Source organism: Aotus nancymaae, unplaced genomic scaffold, assembly GCF_030222135.1.
Source record: "Aotus nancymaae isolate 86718 unplaced genomic scaffold, 86718_ANA_hifiasm-v0.15.2.pri h1tg000025l, whole genome shotgun sequence".
NCBI classification, from domain to species: domain Eukaryota; kingdom Metazoa; phylum Chordata; class Mammalia; order Primates; family Aotidae; genus Aotus; species Aotus nancymaae.
The window spans coordinates 16890566-16912455 of NW_026988438.1; the positions used below are offsets into that span (position 1 = coordinate 16890566).

At 32.9% G+C, this 21890-nt stretch overlaps 1 protein-coding gene across 2 annotated transcripts in view; it reads right to left on the reverse strand.

Annotated features, from left to right (window-relative positions):
* Window positions 1-21890, reverse strand: part of VPS50 (VPS50 subunit of EARP/GARPII complex) — a 130394-nt gene that overhangs the window by 68076 nt on the left and 40428 nt on the right. For both annotated transcript variants that reach the window (XM_021674207.2, XM_021674208.2), the window contains exons 10-13: window positions 21585-21627; window positions 20036-20134; window positions 16485-16625; window positions 1476-1608 (exon numbers count right to left, since the gene is read on the reverse strand). In XM_021674207.2, the coding sequence (XP_021529882.2) occupies window positions 1476-1608; window positions 16485-16625; window positions 20036-20134; window positions 21585-21627 (416 nt within the window). The remainder of the gene's footprint in view (window positions 1-1475; window positions 1609-16484; window positions 16626-20035; window positions 20135-21584; window positions 21628-21890) is intronic.

Genomic DNA, 21890 nt, shown 5'->3' on the forward strand with positions numbered 1-21890 from the left:
TATAGATAACTGTCACCTAAATTCTTATATCTAAAATACATGTTAATTCTATTCCAAACTTTCCTTTGGTCTCTCCTTAATGTACAAATATGGCTTAACAGTCTCCAGGTATTTCGCTATTATTATATTATCTCTTGATCCATTTCCTTTCATGATATTCACCACCAGCAATGTAAGTACTTTACATGGTCTCCAAGCTTTACAACGACCCTGCAGGGTTAGATGTGTTTTGTTTTGTTTTGCTCTGCTTTGTAACTGACCATTTTTAGGAGCAAACTGAAATGTGGAATAACTAAGCAGGGTCTTTAAGTTCTCACCTTTGGTAAATGGAAGTGAAAACTTGAAGCCAGGTCTCTCAGATTGTAGAGTCCATGGTCCAGGGGTAGTACAGGGGTAAGAGTTTAAGTTTGGGATAAAAATAGTGTGACCTGGAGTCCTGGCTGTGCGCCCACCCTTCTCTCTGCCTTCTCCTCTTCTCTTCCTTCCTTTACTCTCCCCAACAATACTTCTAAATAGATAAAAATCCATTGATGGAATTTTTCTCTTATTTTTTTTTCTAATTTTATGAGCTTCTTATAAGTCAAGAAAAAGATTAAACTTATGCCTTCCAAATCACCAAAATGTTTAATCAGGCAGTGAGATTTGGGTGTGTTGTCCACTCACCCAACAACAGAAACCAAGCACTTCAGAAATTGGAAGTTACTAAAGTAACTTGATTAAATAGCAACAATAAATTGCATGTAATACAAAAAAATGTGCAGTATAATTTATTTTGTCTGTATTAAACAAAACACTGATGAAATCACTTACTATTTTCATAAGTATTCTGAATATTCAATCTCAGCTACTGTTGAAGGATAATCACTTAAGGTATATAACTATACAAATGAAGCAATTTAAACAGAATGACTAATAAATACAATAATTTTTTCAAAGACTTATTCTTTATTGTTTAGCTGACTGTATCATAGTCATTTAAAGTTACATTTTCCATTCAAAGATGAATATTTTAAAACATGATTTTTAAAATGAAATTCTAATCATTTTCAGGAAGGAAAGTATCAATATAATTATTAATTCTTAGAACCTAGCTTTATTACTGTAACTTGAAAATTGACCAAATAGATTAATATTGACCATCTAGCGTTAATTTCACGTAAATTTAGACAGACTAATGTCTTACCTAGTTTGCAGCTAATAATATTAACAACAAAAATTTATAAATTCAGTCCTAAAGCCATCACTTCTGGAAACTGGTACTACGTGCCGCTTAAGAAGTCCTTTGGCCCAGTTACTCTCTAAAGGTAACAGAACATTTGAAGTAGCCGAATCACTTTCTTTGCTGAATATTGAGCCTATGGTCATTTTAATCCTTGAAATCCAAAGGCATTCCTGCCCCTTTCCTTTCTTCTTACTCCAGTAATGTGGGATATTTATGGTTCAATTTTTTAAATAAAATAAAAATATTTTCCGACCTGAAGCAGAAGCAGTGTCCTCATTGTCATGCTTTTCGTGCCATTCCATAGTCCTGTAATAGCTGAGCATAACTTCCCACAGTGCTTTGCACAGGTCTGCAAGGCATGGAATATAGCTGTCTGGCGTAACATGCTAAAGAAAATGAAAAGAGACAACTTTAGTTACAACAAAATATGTTATTAATCAAATATATTCAAAAATGAGAGATAACTAAGAAAATTTCTTCAACTGACATATGTAAAGAGAAAATTCAATGGTGAGAAAAAAAAATTTTAAGTAATTCCCACCTCAATATGGCTTTCTCCTACATATTAAGAACATCAGCCCATGTGCTGTGAATTAAACTGTAGTCACGGAACCATAAAGGAATTACTGAATTAGCAATTGGTCTCATAAGTAGAAGTGTAAACATCCCCAAATACATTTTTTGAAAGACATGATCCTAAACATGCAAATACAGCTTTACATGGCCTGGACCTTAGTCACAACCTGCAAAAAGGAGGTTGGATTTACAATTCTGTCATTTCATTTGTGTAAATTAAGTAAACATCTTTGACAATTTCTAAGTTTTTTAATCTCTGCCTTCTCCTCTTTCTTTCCCTTGGAATAGATATTCTATATCGAACAATAACATTTTAAAGTAACTTCTAACATAAACAAGGCTATGAAACAATATACGATCTCAAATCCTCTCCCTAATGGAAATGCATGAATTTTGTTTCCCTTTGTAAAAACAATTTGCCATTGTGCTTTTTTGTTCTATTCTATTTTGCAGGCTTCCTATTTGTCATAATGCAGCAATTGTTCTATCATCTGGGATTTTCTAGCATTTCTTTAGTTTGTGATCAATCGACCACAACTTATGTTGATAAAATACTGAAAGGCGAAGACTGGTGTAAGTAGACTCCTCAAGATAACAGCCAGTAGAAATAAGCTATGGCAAGTATTGCCATGGTGTGGTTGATGATCATGATGTCACAGTTAGTAGTGGTCCTTGCTCCTTCAAAAGGCTTTTTCTTCCCATAATGATCTCTCCCTCTAAACTCATTCACCAAAACATTTATTTGGCAATTAATAAAAATACTAACTTACATGTAAGTATATCAAATCTTTGAAACTAAACTAGGAATTACTAAAATAAAGAAGTTAAGCTCTGGAGTCAGACTGTGGGGTTTATGCCAAGAATGCTAGAATGGCTTAATCTTACAAAATCCATTAATATAATTTGATCTATTAATAGGCCTAAGGAGAAAAATCAAATTATTATCTCAATAGATGTTGATTTTTTTTAAATTTTTTTTCTCAAAGTGGGCTTTAAGAAACTTCAAAACCCACTCCTAACAAAACATATGAGGAAATAAGAAGGAAAAGATATTTACTTAACGTGAGAAAACTCTAAGGCACAACCACTGTAGTCACAAACAAAACAATGATGCCCACTATCTCCACTACATGTAACTGTTTACACTGCTATTTATGAGAACACTTGTTAATTCAATAATTTCTTTATGGTTCTGTGACTACAGTTTGATGCACAGCATATGGGCTGCTATTTAACAGTGATTCAGAAGTACAAGCCAACACAATTAGGTTACAGAAAACAGGCAAAAGAATTGGAAAAGAAGAAATAAAACTATTTATATCTGCCAATGACATAAAAATATACCTGGAAATTCCTAGAAAACCAATAATAAAATGAATTCAAACAATAAAAGAATTCAGCAAGGTAGCAAGTTATAAAATGTACATGCCAAAACCAATAGCATTTGTATACAAATATCCATTTAGAAGATATACTGAATGAGAAATCCTCATTTATAATAAAAACAAAAGAGAGAATTTTTAGGAATTTAACAAGAAATGATAGAAAACTATGAAGAAAACCATGAAACACTCCCAAAAGACATAAAAATAGATTTGAACAAATAGAAAGAAATCCCTTATTCTTCGTTAGGATATCTCAACATGATAAGATGTCAATGTTCCTTAATTTATAAATTTACTGAGATACCAATGAAAAAAGTCCAGAAAAAGATCTGGCCTCATATAAAAATCTGGTTTATGATAAAGACAGCATCTCACATTACTTAGATGAAGATAGTCTTTTCTTCACAAATAGTATTGGGAAAACTGTATAGTTAGCTGGAAAAAAGATAAAATTAGACATATTCCTCAAGAATATGCAAGAATAAACTCCAAATAAATAAGAGATTTAAATGTCAAAAAAACAACTATACCAGAAGAAAACATGAATCAATTTCTAACATTGATATAGAAAAAGACTAATTATAACACAAAATTTACAAGTAATAAAAGTAAAATTTGATATTACTATATAAAAATAAAAACACAATTTGTATAGCAAAAAAACACCATATGTGAAGTCAAAAGACACATGACAACTCTGTAAAATATTCACAACATATATTCACAATAAAGACTTGATATCCCACATTTATATAGAATTCTTAAAAGTTTGGGGGGAAAAAAGACTAAAAATCCTATCAAAAAAATGAGAAAAAATGCATATGAACACATTTCATAAACAGAGATATAAAAATGGCCCTTCAACACAGCAAAGCATGTTCAACTTTACTTGTAATAGGACAAATATAAATTAAAATTACAATAAGATGCAAATTCTCACCAATCTCAATCTTAAAGTTGACCACTGACAAAGATTCTCTCCTTAATCAAACTCTTGTCAGGCTCCTCTGAGCTATCTTCTTAACCATAGCCTAAAAATACCTGAACGAAACACCTAACAGAGTTTCTTATGGCTCAAGCCACACCCCTAGGATGACTTCAGCCCCGCCTTAAAGTGCCTGCCTGAAAAAACTGAAAGCTGTCAAAAAAACGCAGTGTTTGTTCCAACATCTGAAAATAGGGCCCCTGTCCTCCAGTCTCTGTGAGAGGGTAGAAGCCTAACTTCCATAAACATCAGTTAGCAAACACAAATGGGTTTACAGGGACCAACTTCCTTCTCACATTTTGTAAATGTTCACTTTTCTGATTCCACTAACCCCCTGCTCAACCCTCCATGTCACCCCACTTCCCTCATTCTCCCTTTAAAAACTGCCCAATCATCTTTGTATAAATCAAAGTTGAGTCAGTTCACACTGGACTCTTTTCCCTATTACAATAGTATCTTACTAATTAAAATCTATCCTCCACACTTTAGTATCCAGCTTTATCTTTGACATCATATATGCTCTGCTGGAAAGGCTGTGATTAAACAGGCACTCTCATACTTTGCTAATGCAAAATAGTACAATCCCAAGGAGGGGAATTTGTCACGATCTAACAAAACCTACATGTGTATTTTCTCTTAAACCCAGCAATTCTACTTCTAGGAATTTAAACTGAAGGTATACCTCAAACAATGTGAAAATACATATGCACAATGTTATTTATTAAAGGATTATTTGTAATTGAAAATCACTGAAATATATATAAGTGTCCAAACATAGGAGATTCATAGAACTTTATTCATGCATACAAAAGAGAATTTTGCAGCTGTGAAAAACAATTTTGAGTAATTTCTCACATTTACTTTTATAATAGCTACCCTTACAATGAGCCAGTCTTAATGTTTTTCTTTGGTGATATGGTTTGGCTGTGTCTGTCCTCACCCAAATCTCACCTTGAATTGTAATAATCCCCATGTGTCAAGAGCGGGGCCAGGTAGAGATAACTGAATCATGGGAGTGGTTTTCCCCCATACTGTTCTTGTGAGAATAAATAAGTCTCATGAGATCTGATGTTCTTATAAGTGGAATTCCCTGACCAAGCCCTCTTGCCCACCACCATGTAAGATGAGACTTTGCTCCTCATTTGCCTACTGCCATGATTGTAAAGCCTCCCCAGACATGTGGAACTGTGAGTCAATTAAACCTCTTTCCTTTATAAATGACCCAGTCTTGGGTATGACTTTATTAGCAGTGTCAGAACAGACTAATACACTTGGTTTCTTTTTAACACATAATTACACCTGACATAACTATTATACCATACATATATGATGAAAGCCAATACCAATACACAGAATCAGGAAAAGGCTAAAAGCATTTTCCAAGGACAAGGCAAAGCAAAAATCCCAAAAAGTTCTGGGCTGTAACTCAGAAACCATAAACCTAAATAAAGGTACTCCTCTACATGTCAATTTTTCTAACTTTTATTAGCCCAACTTTGCATAAATTCATATATTATGCAAATAAATTTAATCTAAGTATATCCCAACGTTCCTTCTGGTAGATAAGAGAAAGGCAGTGTTAGTTATATTTTTTCCCAAAGAAAAATTATGACTGTACAAATAATTGTTTCTATTATACTTCTCACAGTTTAACAAACCAGAAAATTAAAAAATAGACCTACTATTTTCTATTCTCCAGCCAACCACTGTCCAGCTACACTATTTGCCTATTTATTTGGAAAAAAGGAGGTCCTTCATTATGTTATCTCTTGAGGGTTTGCTGAAATTTAACAGGTTTGGATAAGATAATACACACAGAGATGTTAATGTGAATCTTTTTTTCAAAAAAAGTTAAAGTTACATAGTGAAGTTATAGCAAGCCTTTCTTCTCACTGAACTGATTCAAGTGTAAATAATCCAGAGATCTAGCTAAACCACTGCACACACCTAAACATTTCCCAAAAGAACCCAAATTGTATTATCTTCAAATATATTCACGTGTACAAACGTTAAGACTATGATATATGCAGCACCAGCAAACAGATGATTCTTGCCTAAGTTTATATTCTAAAATAGAAACAAATGTAAACAATTTATTAAATACATAACAATAAATAGTTTAAGAAGAAAAGGTGAGTTGGGATTGACTTTTTAAAAAACAATGTGTTTGATAAATTTAAGCCCAGCTATGTTAATCTCTGAAGGTTATACTGGCAATAAGTTAATAGTCATTTCATTTTAAAATTGGGACCCTTTCCATTATGCCATGCAAACAACTGGTGTCAATTCTCACAGTGACAAATGCTTCTCCTGCATTTAACAGCATATAACTAAAATCATTTGCAACTAATATTGTCTAATTACTTTATAAAAATCACCTCCAAATTTCAGTTAGAGAATGTTATTACAAAGACATGAATGAATCATAACGAAAGAGATTCAAAGAAGCCAGAGAATAAGCAAATAATTACACAGGAAATCAAAAAATAAAAGGCAGGCTAAAAAGAGGAACCTGAGTGTTCCACCCTAATATCAATTCTTCACATCTGCAGAGCACAATGGAAAGAGACCTAAATAAAGAATTGGAATCCCTGGATTCCAGCTGGCATTAGTTCCACAAGTTACCAGTCACATGCCTTAGACAATACTCTGGTTCTCAGTTTCACCTTTCATAAACATGTTAGAGGTATCTGGATTCCTGTTTCATCTGTGATTGAAGTCATTCATTTATTACTAAATACCTAATATTGAAACTCAGTTCAGGTTAAAGGGAGACTCATTTGGCATCATACTAGGAACATCATAGCAGAGAAGCACCGTATTGTAATCCAAGATCTATGTTCACATCACATATGGAAAATAGCAATGAAAGTCGTGATTGAATCAATTTAGAAAATATTCACAAAGACACCCCCAAGAGCTAAATAACATTATCTTGAAATTTTTTTAAGAATAGATAAGAAATTGAAATTACCAAATATTTCTCTGTGTTTTAAAGCTATTTTCCAATGCTACTCTTCAACTGAAAAGCCAGTAGCATCAGTTTATTTAGCAAAGGCTGTGAAGTGAGGGGAAAAGATAAAATAGGCATATAATCTTTGGGAAATATCCCAAAAAACACACACAAAAAGGAAACTTTAAGCATCCTGATTTTTAAAAAATCCATAAACTCTATAACAAAGACAACATACATATCTAATAAATTTGGTGATCAAAAGGGTAAAAAATATTCTACAAGGAAGGATTTGGAGAAGATGAACAAATCTAGATGTCCCATGCAAGAAGCTCACAACATTTCCACTATGCTTCACAATTCAAACACCAAAATTTGCTCCTTAATCCAATCTTGATTAACACTTTCACAAAATCCACAAATCTGATTTCCCATCTCTTATCACTGTCAGTTCAGAGTAACACTTGGCACCTTTCATTTCTACTATTAACCATCTCAACCAACCTACCTGGTTAAAATAAAAATGATGGAACTAGCTTATCAAAACCAGCAACATCTCAGTCTTGATTATAAAATGTAAGTTTAGGCCATTTTCAAAGAACAGTGTACATCCAGAAATGAATATAAGCAGCCTTTATAAGTTTGAAGCACACAATGAAAGAATGTCATCTTATGAAAGTTATTTAAATGCAAAGTAAAGCAGTAAGTACGGGCGGTGGCGGGGAGGGAGCTGCTAGTTACTCTTTTGCTTCTTATTCTATAATTTACTTTAATACCCATAAGAAATCTCTATCACCAAATCCCTACAAAAATTTCAAAGTAATGCTTTTTTATTTCAGAACATCAACATGAAAAATCTTAGGGATGGCCGTAATGAATCATTTTGTTCTTGTTCCACGTTTTGATTTAGCATTCTAATCACATCCTAACAAACATAAAGGGAACAGATGTTTTGGCATTCTCACAGAGATCCAAAACTCCCAGTGTCTCCACCACCCAAAACACACACAGTGATAGATGGATTTCAAAAAACAACAAAGGGTTATCAATATCTTTAGATGAATGCTGTTGGCACTACAAGCTCATATCATCAGAAGCCGCTGGGGACAATCCTGCTGAGTGGCTTCTGAAAACATGCTGCTGGTCAAAACAGCACTAGGCCCATGGAGTTGAAAACATCTCTGGGGGTAACTCTGGACCTACGGAAGTGTTTGGGCCAGGAGTTACAAGATCGCTCCAATATCTAACTACTTCTGTGAGGCCTAGCTCTATGAAATACGATTATCTTAAGATTCTAACCACTGGAAACCAGAGAGGTGGTATTGTATAGTGAAAAGAACACTGAACTAGATGAAACATGTTTGGGCTTGGAGCCCAACTTTGTGACTTACTTGATCCTGACTCCTGCATAGCAATTCATGTATCTAAATTCCAAGAGGTAAAGCAAATCTCCTAGAGTCCCTCTGAAGCTTTAAAAACTATGAGTCTCTGTAAACAAAAATATGTATATGCTTTTAGCAAAACTGGATTCATTCATGATTTAAAAAACAAATATAAATGGGCAGAAAAACATTCACTCTCATCTACCAGACACTTTATCATTAATGCTAAATATGTACATACACATAAGACATGTAGTAGGTATGATATTAATAATCCCAACTTGGAATTACGTAACTAGCACCAGTTAAATTGTGAAATAAAAAGTTCTTCTTTAGTTTGCAGGTTATTCTAATTGCTGTTAAATGGCTTTAATCAAATAGATAGCTCACTATTATAAAATAAGCAAAGTATGTATAATCAAAACATATAATTATCTTCAAAGTTTCAAGTGATAAGATGCTACTAATAACCTCCATGCTGTCTGAGATCACAAAAAAAGAAAGTATTTAAATATAAAAACACCAGCAAATAAAGAATCAGGTGTTTGGCAGGTTTCAAAAATGATTTCCTCTTGGGCAAGGTGGCCCAAAAATGGCTTCCTACTAGTAAATTTATTTTTTCTTTCTGCTGGCAGCTGTGTGCCACCATATAAAGATAGGTTGGCTCTTTTTTTTTTTAATCTCCAATCCAATCCCCCTCCCAAAAAATATCACCCAGCAGTCTAAATTACATTGATAATGTTAAGGGTTCTTAGATAGAAAAATATAGAGGCCTTGCCAGACCTGGACCAGTTTCAAGTGAACAGAACACCCCTCCACTTCCAGTCAAGAGAGTAACACTGGCTACCCAGATAAATGGTTACCCAAAGCATGTGCTCCATAGGCACTCATTATTCCCTGGGTGCACTGAAACAACCAAACCACGATACTGAAAAATCCGCTTAAACCAAGCCAGACAATCTACTGTTCCTTTCACCTGCCCTGTGCTTTCCTACTTTCATGCCATTGCTCATGATATTTCCTTTCCATTCCTGGACACACACTGTTCTTGTTGTGCCCGTTGAAATCTGAGATCCAATTTTTACCTCCCTTACAAATCTCAAAGAGATATTTTGACCCCTTGGATACTTTATGCCATTTGGCCTTTTCTTACTCTACCTCTGAATATAATTAATATGACCTTAACTAGATTATAAACTCTTTAAAGTCTTATTTGTTCTTGCTGATCTGAACTGACGACTGAGTAAGAAAACCTCAGTAATGACAAGGGAACTGGTTTACACTTAGCAAGTTATAGTGCTAAGAATATGAAGTCTGTGTCTTCTACCAGAAACCATGAAATAGTAACAGGCTAGCTTATTAGTTTGCAAGTAGAATAAAATTTCAGACTCTTCACAATTTTTGATGATCCAGAGAGAAAATGGCAGGGAAAAAAAGGAAGAAATGAATAAACTTTCCTTACCTATCTTTTGGTCATTAAGTTTTAGTTTTAAAAATTATCAAAACCTACTTAAATCTAGAAATCAGTACATAAAATTATATGCTACAAAATTAGCTAGGCACTCCATATATGTGATAAGAATAAATCTGACAGCTGAATTCTTAGTTCATTCTGAAACTGACCTGAGCAAACCAAGTAAATGATAATATTCTTAGAAGTGAAAAGGTTTCTCTCTTCAACCAAATATTCAAATTTGCAGCATTCAGCAAGAAAGGTCTACTCACCTAACCAACCACATCAAGCAAATTAACCTCAACAATCAATGAAATGTTTAATTTCCTTACCATCCCAAATATGCCTGAGTGATATGCAACACAAATTATTTTTGATATGCTACCTTCTGGCATCTGACGATTTTGGTATACAATAAAAGATAATCAGCTTTCATGTGCTTAGGGAAAGGGATAAAAGCAGACGCTGCTGATCAAGAGTGTAAGTTGAAATATCATCTTTATAGAGCAATTTAGGAAACAAAAACCAAAAGCCTTTAAAATGTAAAGCCTTTGAAAGGCAATGCAAAGTCATTTCTCGTGATTTATCCTAAAGAAACAATTAAAGATGTACGCAAAGATTTAGCTTTAAGAATATTTACTACAGTGCTGTTCATAATGACAAAATATCATTAACATAAATATCTTAACATAAAATATCTTAACATAAATATCTAAGAACAGGAAACCAGTTAATTAATCCACAGAATCTCTTACACTGAAATACCATTTAGTCATTAAAAATTATACGAGTAGCATATTTACTGAAATGGAAAAATTGTTTATAATGTAACAAGTGGGAAAAAAGTTATAAAAGTTTGTGCAGCTACTTTTAAAAGCTGTAAGGCTCATATACACATTAAAGACCAGCTTTGCGCGCAGACACACACAACTTTCACTTTCTTGTTTCTGCTTGTGTCTTTTCCTACAATTAATGCTTTAGTTGTATATATGCATATTTTTAAGAGAATGTTTATTAATGATTGCTTAATTTTAGCCACTATTTATATAACTTTTCCTACAATTAATGCGTTAGTTGTATAAAATATGCGTATTTTTAAGAGAATGTTTAGTAATGATTGCTTAATTTTAGCCACTATTTATATAACTTACATTATGTCTAACCCTATAAAGACTGTGAATAATATAAAGACATATAAATAACATACCAGTTTAAGAAGCTGGAAAACAGAAAAGGGATAAGGAGGCAGCAGTTAATTCTTAGAGAACCCAAAAAAAAATGCATTCTAAAAATGAACATTAACTTTAGCATTAACTTCCTGCAGCTTATCATTCATAGTAAAAAGAGTCAATACACTCTCACAGTATCCCATGAGAGAAAATATTAATTCCTCACAAAAGAAAGTATTCTGACAATTTAGGAAGAGAAACATGTTTTCAATCAAAAGAAGAATTTCTCTTTGGGGTTTTATACTAATAACGAAATAAACTATATCTTCTACAGGGATCTTACTAAAGATATTTAAGAATGAAACTTAAAAAGCCTATAAGAATGGAACATTAGATCAGTATTATAGTTTGTGTTTCTATGATGTACTATTATACAGCACCTGTACTGACATAAAGTACACGGCTCAGAGAAGGTGCTCAATGTTGATTTTCTTTCCCTCTCACTTAACCTAAACAGACTATAATTGTGTTAACACTACACCAGTTGGAGACAAATACAGCAATCTAATTACTCAGGAAATACCTCCAATGTGCCAGACACTATGAAAACACATAATGAAATGACTTCAAAAGTTTTTTCTAACAGAAACATTTTATTTTCCCCCAAATAATGTATATGTGTGTATGTATATATGTGTGTGTGTATATGGGTGTGTGTGTGTGTGTGTGTATATATATATAGAGAGAGAGAGAGAGAGAGAGCGAGAGAGAGAGAATATTTTTCCATGGTGTATATTTTTACTACATTATGAAATTCATCATAAAAACAGAACTCAAAGCTCATTAAGATCATTTGGAAAGGAACACTTTTAAAAACAGTTAAGAAAACTTCAGGCAGCCTAGCCAACTCTATTATCCTAAAATTAATCAATAACACCCTAATTAGCATCTTGAAATAAGCTCCCCAGGAAAACCCATCAGTCTGCCAAAGTAATGTTATTTTTAAAAAGGAAAAAAAAAAACCCTTATGAATACTTCATAAACTTTCAAATAAACCACAAAGGTTTCTCTACAAAAGTGCTAAATTAAAAGTTTCCAAATGTTTTCTATAAATCTGTCTGCAAACTGATGTAAATATGTAGAGTACATCAAAATGTAAAGGCAATCACAAACAAGGCTTAATTTTTTAAGTAAATAAAAGTACTAGTATGAACCCTTTATACTGTCCCTTCCAGAAATGAAGTATGTTGAATTTTCATTTGGAAATCATTGGGTTTCAAAATAATGTACCCATTTAAAAAAAAAAAAAAGAACCGAAACAGCTGGTGTAAAAACAGTAAACCAATACATTCAAGAAAACCAGGGAAAACAGACTGAAAGATAACCTATAAAAACTATGCATGTAATTAAACCCTTCAAAAAACATGGTTTAGTAAAGAAAAAAAAGTACATTCAACTGCAAAATGATTTCAAAAAGCTCAAAACCAACTAAATTTTTAAACTCAGAGCAATGGTGAATGGAAACAAATGGCGGAAATTTCACTGGGAAAGGATGCTGCTGGCTTGTAGAACTTTGAGGTTCTCTATACCAGAGTAAATAAAAATGGAACACTAATTTTGTACCAGAATTCTTTATAAAGAGATTTAAAAAGAAAATCTAGTTTAATTTCACTGTTGCTCATTTAGGCTGATATCTAAGAATTGTTCAAAATGATACTATGAATAAAGCAAGCAGATGATTATCTCTTTTCATTTCTACTCTCTTTCCATTTAAAGGAAGCACAATTTTATTCCCTGTTCACAGGAACTCAATCTCCCTTTTACTCTGTACCATTCATCTTGATTTTTCAATGTTATTTTAAAACTCTATTTACGATTAAAGACTTCCTTCAAAATATTGCTGTGGACAGAGAAAACAAACTGCCAAAATGCCTAGACTCTTTCTTCTCATTTCATGGCACGGTCAACACCCTGCACATCTTTTGAGGACTCTCCTGCTTCTTGCTTACCTGACGCTCCTCTGTCACATTTGCTCTCCCATAATTATCATCAGTTACTTTTGATCAGAGGCTAAAATGATCACCCACTGCCACATATTGAAAAATAAGAAGCTTACATTCTAATATAAGGTTCTTTCACAAATTATCTCTCTTGCCTGAGTTACGCCAGAGCCTTGGTATTTTTTCTCACTAGGAAAATATATCTAGATTTCCTTTCATCAGCTTCTTTATTCAGCTCCTAAGGGTTCCCTCTATCTTTCCTCTCCTGAGGTAACCACTATATTTTACAGAACTCAGTTACTAAAAGTTAACATCTTTTCATCAAACTAAGTAATAAACAAACAGAACTGGTAAGAAATAATTTCTTCCTAATCTTACCTGATTTAAACATCAAATATGATTCAATATTATGAAATACATTAACAGGTTACAAAGAGGTTTCTGCACTCACATCTGCCAGTAGCAGCACTGACTAGGAGTCTTGGGGTTAACTTCTAGGAGGCCTGAGATGATTTCTAAACTTCTTTAATTTTTTATTGAGAACAGCCAAAGAAAATGAGTTACCTTAATATGCATCGTAATCTTCACCTTATTATATTAACTCCTTTCTTAAAAATAAATTCCTCCATGAAGCCATCACTAATATTTGATATTATTCTTACCACTTCAAACCTACTTTAACTAATGTTTTAGCACAGCTTGACTAAAAACCAAAAATGTAAAACTGTGTTAGATGAATAATAATTTATGTGCCTGCTATTGTGTTTTCTATGACTTCGCTTCAGAATATTGATAACTGGTTTCCTTAATTTAATTTTACATACATGTATCTTACCTACTATCATACATACGTAGATAATTTTATAATACAGTACCATAAGTTTCTTGGGGATAATTTTAACAAGTATTTACCAAAGATAAGCTATTTTTTATATGATAATTTAAATATACACAGCTACTTCAAAAGATTATTTTACAGTCAGCTTTTTTTTTTGAGATAGTCTCACTCTGTCACCCAAGCTGAAGTGCAAGTCTCACTGTGTTACCCAGGCTGGAGTGCAGTGGTGTGATCTCAGCTCACCGAAACCTCCACCTCCTGGTTCAAGTGATTCTCCTGCCTCAGCCTCCCCAGTAGCCGGGATTACAGGCATGCGCCACTATACCTATTTTTTTTTTTTTTTTTTTTTTTTTTTTTGTATTTTTAGTAGAGGCTGGGTTTTGCCATGTTGCCCAGGCTGGTCTTAAATCCCTGGCCTCCTCATGCTGGGATTACAGGCATGAGCCACTATGCCTGGCCTACAGTCAGCTTTTTTTAAAGTGAAAGAAACTCAGAAAAAACATAATGATATAGTAAACACCTTGAGCACAAATTTTTGTTCATAAAAATATGTAAGTCAAGTATTACATTTCAGCTTTTTATTATGTAAATGTGCAGAGGGGATTTCTCAAGAAGCACGAGCACAATATATGTCTCTGACTTTTTAAAAAGCATATAAAAGTGGTCAATAAATGAAAGTACAAAATATACACATAAAACACAACAGATTTAACCAAATTTAAAAAGATGAAAGGACAGAAATCTAATTTGTTTAAAATGTTTGGTTTAATTTTTAAAAGTTATTTTCTGCTTTAACAGAAAAAAATTGCTAACATAATAAATTGCTTTACCACCTATGAGTGATAGCAATATTAGAATTAAAAAATTAATAAAAATTATTAGAATAAAAAAGGTGATTGGGTAATTTAAAATATATACTATCAAAGTAAGAACATATATAAGAAAAATAATAAAAACAATTCGAAATTATTATTTACCAAATAACTATACTTAAAACTGAACATTTAAAGACACATTAAGCAATTACATCACACTTAAAGTTTATAATCACTAAATCTGTAAAACATCCTCATGATTTATATAATTAGTTTAAAAATAATTTTTTGCCATATTAACATACATCCACTGTCGTTATTAACTTAATCTTTAATACATCATATATAATCACACTCTTCCAGAATACTTATTGTAGCTCAGGTAAGAAAACTTCTCTAGTATCCAATAGACATGTAATCAGCACTTTTGATAAAGAAATTCATTACAGGATGAAGATTACTTAAATTTACACTAATTCCTGGACACAATTACACAACAGAATAGATATCTACTTACTTGAAATGTACTTAATTTTACACTAATTGCTGGACACAATTACAAAACAGAATAGATACCTACTTAACTAGAAGTGTTATAATTTCCTGAGTTGACATTAGAGAAAACTCAAGGATGTCTCCAGTCAGAGAAATAGTGCATTCTTAGGCTAAAATGGAAGAGATCATAGTAAACAATGACCTCCACGTTGTTAAATCAAGTGGTCAATCCTGTAATGTCACCATATTCAGACCTAGCAGCAGCTGACATAGGTTCCATTCTTCTTGAAACACTTCCTTCTTCATGCTGTAGTGACAGTACCATCTCCTAGTTTTCCTCCTACCCAGCTAGTTGCTCTTTTTAAGATTCTTCTAGTCTCACCCCTCTATCTAGTCCCTGAATGTCATGAGGCCCAGGAACCTCAAGTCTTCTTTATTTACACATTTTCACCTTAATCTTCTTATCCGGTATCAGGGCTTTAAATACAAGTAGATGCTGATGACTCCTAAATTTACAAACTCAGCCCTGATCACTCTAGGTGCTTCTATGCAAATGCCTCCTCAGCAAGTCCACTCAAATGTTTAATAGATATCAAAACAGAACTCATGATTTTTCACCAAGTCCTGTTCCTTCCCACTCTTCCCCATAAAAGCAAATGGCACCACCATTCTCCCAATTATTCATCATTCTCTTTTCCTCACACTCTATATCAGCAGGACCTACTTCTAATACAGAACCCAAGTCAGTCCACTTCTCACCTGTTGGGTTATATCACCTAAAGCCCTAAGTTTCTCTAAGAAGAAAAAGAAAAAACCAGTTACAGATGCTGACAAAGGCAGCATTTATACACATGAAAAGACTAGCTGAAAATCTGTACAGAAAACCAGCAATGATGGTTGCTTAGAAGCCTACTAGATGCAATCATAGAAGATAATTTGGAGCCTGAGAGAGAAGGGTAAAAGAAGCTATGAGATGGTAAAGAGTTGATTGAGAAGCAATCACACTCCAATCTCAGTAACCCTTACCATTTGTGTGACTGAGTCCTCCAATTTCTCTATGAGGAAAAGAACAACTTGGGAGAAAAAAAAATTTTGGCAAAGATTTATTTTTATTTTAGTAGCATTTTCAACTAGCAGGTGCCAAGATAAAGAAAATAGGAATTTAAAATCTAAAAGAGAGATATATGAACAGTAATTAAGTCACTACATACTGTACAGAGATCCTTATATTGCAGCTTTTGGAATTTTGTGTCTGTGTTTCCTGCACATAGTTCCACATAACCAAGAACCACTTGAAACACGGTGTTGTGAATGGCTTGGGTGAAGTGCATATGAAGTTGATCCATTGCTGTCTGTGGAAAGAAAAAACATACAACATAATTTCACATTATTAAAATAAATAAATTTCAACAGACTGAAAAAACCCAGGGAAACATCTTTTCAAATAATAGTTACAACACAAAGATTAGTATTATTCTCAGATGTATAACTGTAGGTGTTATTATTTGCAAAAAAATCCTTAATATAACCACATTATCAGAGCACTTAAAATAAATGTGACTTGTGAACACTGCTCTGTTGTTCCGTATTTATACCTGGTACTTATCTTACTCTTTCTTCAATATGTTGTACATAACCATATTTCTAATTACCCGCTGCATCGTTCTGCATGCATTGGTTCTTTTATATCATTCAGTGCACTGCTCAACAGTAATCTTCTCAGGGAACCTTCTATGACTAGCCTGTATAAATCAGTACTTTCTATCACTGTATCCACATACCCTCATTTATATTTCTTTGTAGCATTTGTTACCACCTGACACCATATTCATTTATAGGCACACCTCACAAAGCAAATTTTTTGGTTTCCCAGTGCATACAAAAGTTACATTTATACTGTACTATTGTCTATTTAAAGTGTGTAACAGCATTATGTCTTAAAAAACAACATATAAACCTTAATTTGAAAAAACTGCTAAAAATGCTAATAATCATCTGGGCCTTTAGCAAGTCAATCTTTTTACTGGTCAAGGGTCTTGCCTCAATGTTGATGGTTGCTGACTCATGAGGGTGTTGGTTGCTAAAGGCTGAAGTGGCTATGGCAATTTCTGCAAAGACATCGATGAAGCTTCCTGCATTAGTTGACTCTTCACAAACGATTTCTCTGTAGCACGCAATGCTGTTTGATAGCATTTTATCCAAAGTAGAACTTCTTTCAAAACTAGACTCAGTCCTCTCAGACCCTGCTACTGCTTTATCAACTAAGCTTATGTAATATCCCAAATTATTTCTTGTTACTTCATCAATGTTCATGGCATCTTCACTAGTAGATTCCATCTCAAGAAACCACTGTCTCTGCTTAACCATAGAAGCAACTCTTAAATCCATTCAAATTTTATCTTAAGACTGTAGCAATTCAATCACATCTTCAGGCTCCACTTAAAATTCTACTTCTGTTGCTGTTTCTACCACATCTGCAGTGATTTCTTCCACTGAAGTTTTGAAACCCTCAAAACCATCATGAAGGCTGGAATCAACTTCTTCCAAACTCCTGCTAATGTTGGTATTTTGACCTCCTCTCATGAATCACGAATGCTCTCAATGGCATCTAGAATGGTGAATCCTTTATGGGAGGTCTTCAGTTGACTTTCCTGAGATCCCAGCAGAGGAATCACAAATGTTCTTAATGGCATCTGGTAAATCCGGAAGGTTTTCAATTTACTTTCCCCAGATCCATCAGAATAATCACTATCTATGGTACCTGTAGGCTTAAAAAATATATATTTCTGAAGTTGTATGACTCAGAATTACTCCTTGATCCATGTGCTACAGAATGACTGTTATATTAGCAGGCATGAAAACAACATTCATCTTCTTGTACATCTCCATCAAAGTCATGGGAGACTAGGTACATTGTCAATGGACAGTAATATTTTGAAAGGAACATTTTTTTCTGAGCAGCAGGCCTCAACAGTGGGCTTAACATGTTTAGTAAACCATGCTGTAATACATGTGCTGTCATCCAGGCTTTGTTACTCCACTTATAGAGCACAGGCATTGTAGATTTAGTAATTCTTAAGTACCCTAGGATTTTCAGAATCATAAATGAGCAATGGCTTCAACTTAGAGTCCCCACATGCATTAGCCCCTAACAAGAGAGTCAACCTGTGCTTTCAAGCTTTGAAGCCAGGCACTGACTTACCCTCTGTACTTCTGAAAATCCTAGGTGGCATCTTCTTCCAATAGAAGGCTGTTTCGTGTACACTGAAAATCTGTCCCTTAGTGTAGCCATCTTCACTAAGCTTAATCATTTTTAGCTTTTGATTTAAAGTGAGAGACCTGAAGCTACTGTAGGTTTATTAATTGGCCTAATTTCAATACTGTTATGTTTCAAACAATAGAAAAGTTCAAAAAGAGGGAAAGAGAAGGAGGAATGGCCAGTTGGTGCAGTGGTCAGAACACACACAACATTTGTCAATTAAGCTCACCATTTTATATGAGCGTGGTCCATGGACTACAAAACAATTACAACAGTAACTTCAAGCTCACTAAACATAGATCATCATCCCAGATATAATAATGATGAAAAAGTTGGAAACACTGCAAGAATCATGAAAATCTGACACAGAGACACGAAATAGGCACATGCTGTTGGAAAAATGGCACTGACAGACTTGCTTGATGCAGGGTTGCCACAAACCTTTAACTTGTAAATAATGCAGTATCTAAAAAGCACAATAAAGTGAAGTGAAAGAAAAAGAGGTATGTCAGTATCCCTCACTAAAAGGTAAGATACATAAAATCCTATATCCAGACACCTGCAGCAATGCACATAGGAAGTACCAAAAATATTTATGGAATGTAAGACTTAATGTTATGGGGGAAATGAGAAGTTATAAGCCTATTTTCAAAGGTGTTTAAACATATCCCTCAAAATTGCTAATTTCTTTCTTCTTGGATTTTTTTTCTTGGGTATAGCTTAAGATATGAAAATCAAAGTACAATAAACAGTAAAATTTATTTATTCAGATTTCAAAATGTAGAGTTTAAATTGTTTAATAAATTCTTAAACTTCCTTCTAAAAGAGGGGACCATTTAAGGAAAGAAAACATTTACATCTATAATATTAAATGTTGTATAGGTAAACATATAATCCTATACAAACAAAAGATTCATTTAACTTTCAAAACCATGGCACCTGTTTCAACTTTTTCAAGGAAGCCCTTGAACAGTAAAAGTATGCAAAGCCATACATTATGAGAGAAGTTATGACATTTCGGGGATAATAGGAGCCTCTGAAATATCTGATAAATAAAATTGACCTGTGTTACAGATAAATGTACAAAATGTACAATGTTTACATATCATTTTGAGGGAGTCATGCTGGCCTACCTAACAACCCATGAAGCTGCAAATTAGGAAGTCTTGTTTCAGAACCAAGAGCTGAGATAAAAGAAACTACATATTGTCTCCTACTGAATTATCTTACAATATACTTTTCGGAAAATCTACATAAAATTGTGAAAATATTAACCCTAACAAGTACTTCATAGTTGAAAATAAACTACTGTAATGTTTTAATCACATTATATACATTCTGATTCTAAAAGAACAACCATTTTATCATTGTTAATTCAGCATAAAAATGTACTCCATTAAATAAAACTTTCTAAGGACATGAGATTAATAACATTCAAACTTAATCAAGAAGGACAACAAATTCCTGATTAAAGAAAAATGCAAACATCCTTTAGAAACAAACCTGTGTTTTTCCAAGAAGTCGATAAGCTTGTTGAACCTTGGTATAATGGTTAATGTCAAAATTCTTGCAGATTTTGGAAAGAGCTACGTCCAACTGTTCCTATGAAATTAAAAGCAGCGGCAAAAAATGGTTAAGGAATTACATTTTCAAGGCAATGATAAGAAAACATTAACACTAATCTCTCACTTTTAGTTAATATTTAAATACATTTACTATCATACCAGATTTCAAAGTCAAAAACAAATTTAAATAAAGTTATAAGTTTGTAAATTTATTAGCAACTATAATCAAATTTACCAACATATTAACATGTGAGTTTCTATGTCTTAAAACCCATGCCTAGTGTTTTACAGTAAACAAAATGATAGTTTTGTAATGAATCTTACTCTTATTGCTACTTAATGTTTCCTCAACCATCTGCTAAAATATCATATAAACTGAATTTGAGGGACTACTGGAAAACAACAGAACAATCTTTCTGTAATCAATGAAAAGGAATTCTCAACAAAACTATATTGAATTGAAAAGTATATGCCTCAAGGTTTAAGCTTTAATATCTAAATTACTACACTTTATAGATTTCTATCTCAATGATTTCACTTTTAAATAAAAGCTTTTAATATAAATACAGAATGATATCTATTAAGAGTGAAGAAATACTGAGCTCTCAAAAGAAAGTCTTCATTAACATGTTCAGGGAAATGTTAACTTAAGCCACTCAAAGCAGTTGTTTTTGTGACTATCAAATAAACTGTCATTCTCACAATTATTTAATAGCAAATAATTGCATTTGTGGTCGATAATCACTTTCACAAAAGGTAATCTGAAAGTCCAATCTCAACTTTTATAAATATTCTTATCAGGAAAACAATAAAATACTAGAAGAAACAAAATATATTTATTAAAATGAATATCCTCCTTTGCAAAGACTGACAAGGAAAGAGATGAACTTTGAATATATGTAAGAGGCAAAATATGCTTCATGCTCACAATTACATATCTCTATCTTCCTAGTTTCTATATTTTTGATGAACTATATGAGTATCATTATGAGGTTTAGGAATTTAGGGGGATTTTCATCAGTCAATAATCACTTATGAGTAAATTAACCCACTATACCAAATAATAAAGTAACTGATAATTGAAATATAATATAAAAAATATTTAAAAATATAAAAAAGTATTTAAAATAAAAAAGTATTTAAAATATTTAAAAATATAAAAAGTAAAAATAATAAAGTAACTGATAAAATATAATAGAAAGTATTTTGACTACTATATAATTTATATGAGAACATACCTATGACTAATAATTTGGAAATTTTTCTGGAAATGGTAATATTGTCAATGCTGTTTTAGATCCCATAATTTACAAGTAAATTTTTACACTAACTTGACCATGGATAGATATTCCAAATGAAAATCAAGAAATACAGAAAACTAGAGACATTGGTAATAACATGAAAGCCAAAACACAATGTTGCGTCTATGCTATTCAAAATCTTCTGAAAATAAAAAGCCATTTAACTTAGGATATAATCCTTCTTACCTCAATCTGCTCCAAAGTATCTTGCAGCTTGGAATTCAGTTCACTATTTAAAAAAACAGAGTTAGATGTGTCTATCTCTAAAAGAGACAAATTGAGTGCTAATTAGATACATACTAAGTGAATAATAAATCAACAAAATCAAAGGTTAAGAGTATGAATAGTAAGACATGCTGCTGATTCTATATATAGACAATGCAATAAGAAAAAGAACTAGCAGGAAATAAATAAGAGTCACTGCCACCAGCAACAGGATTGTGTCTTCAAGAATGTCTTCAAGAATCTATAGATCAAACTGAAAAAACTGAA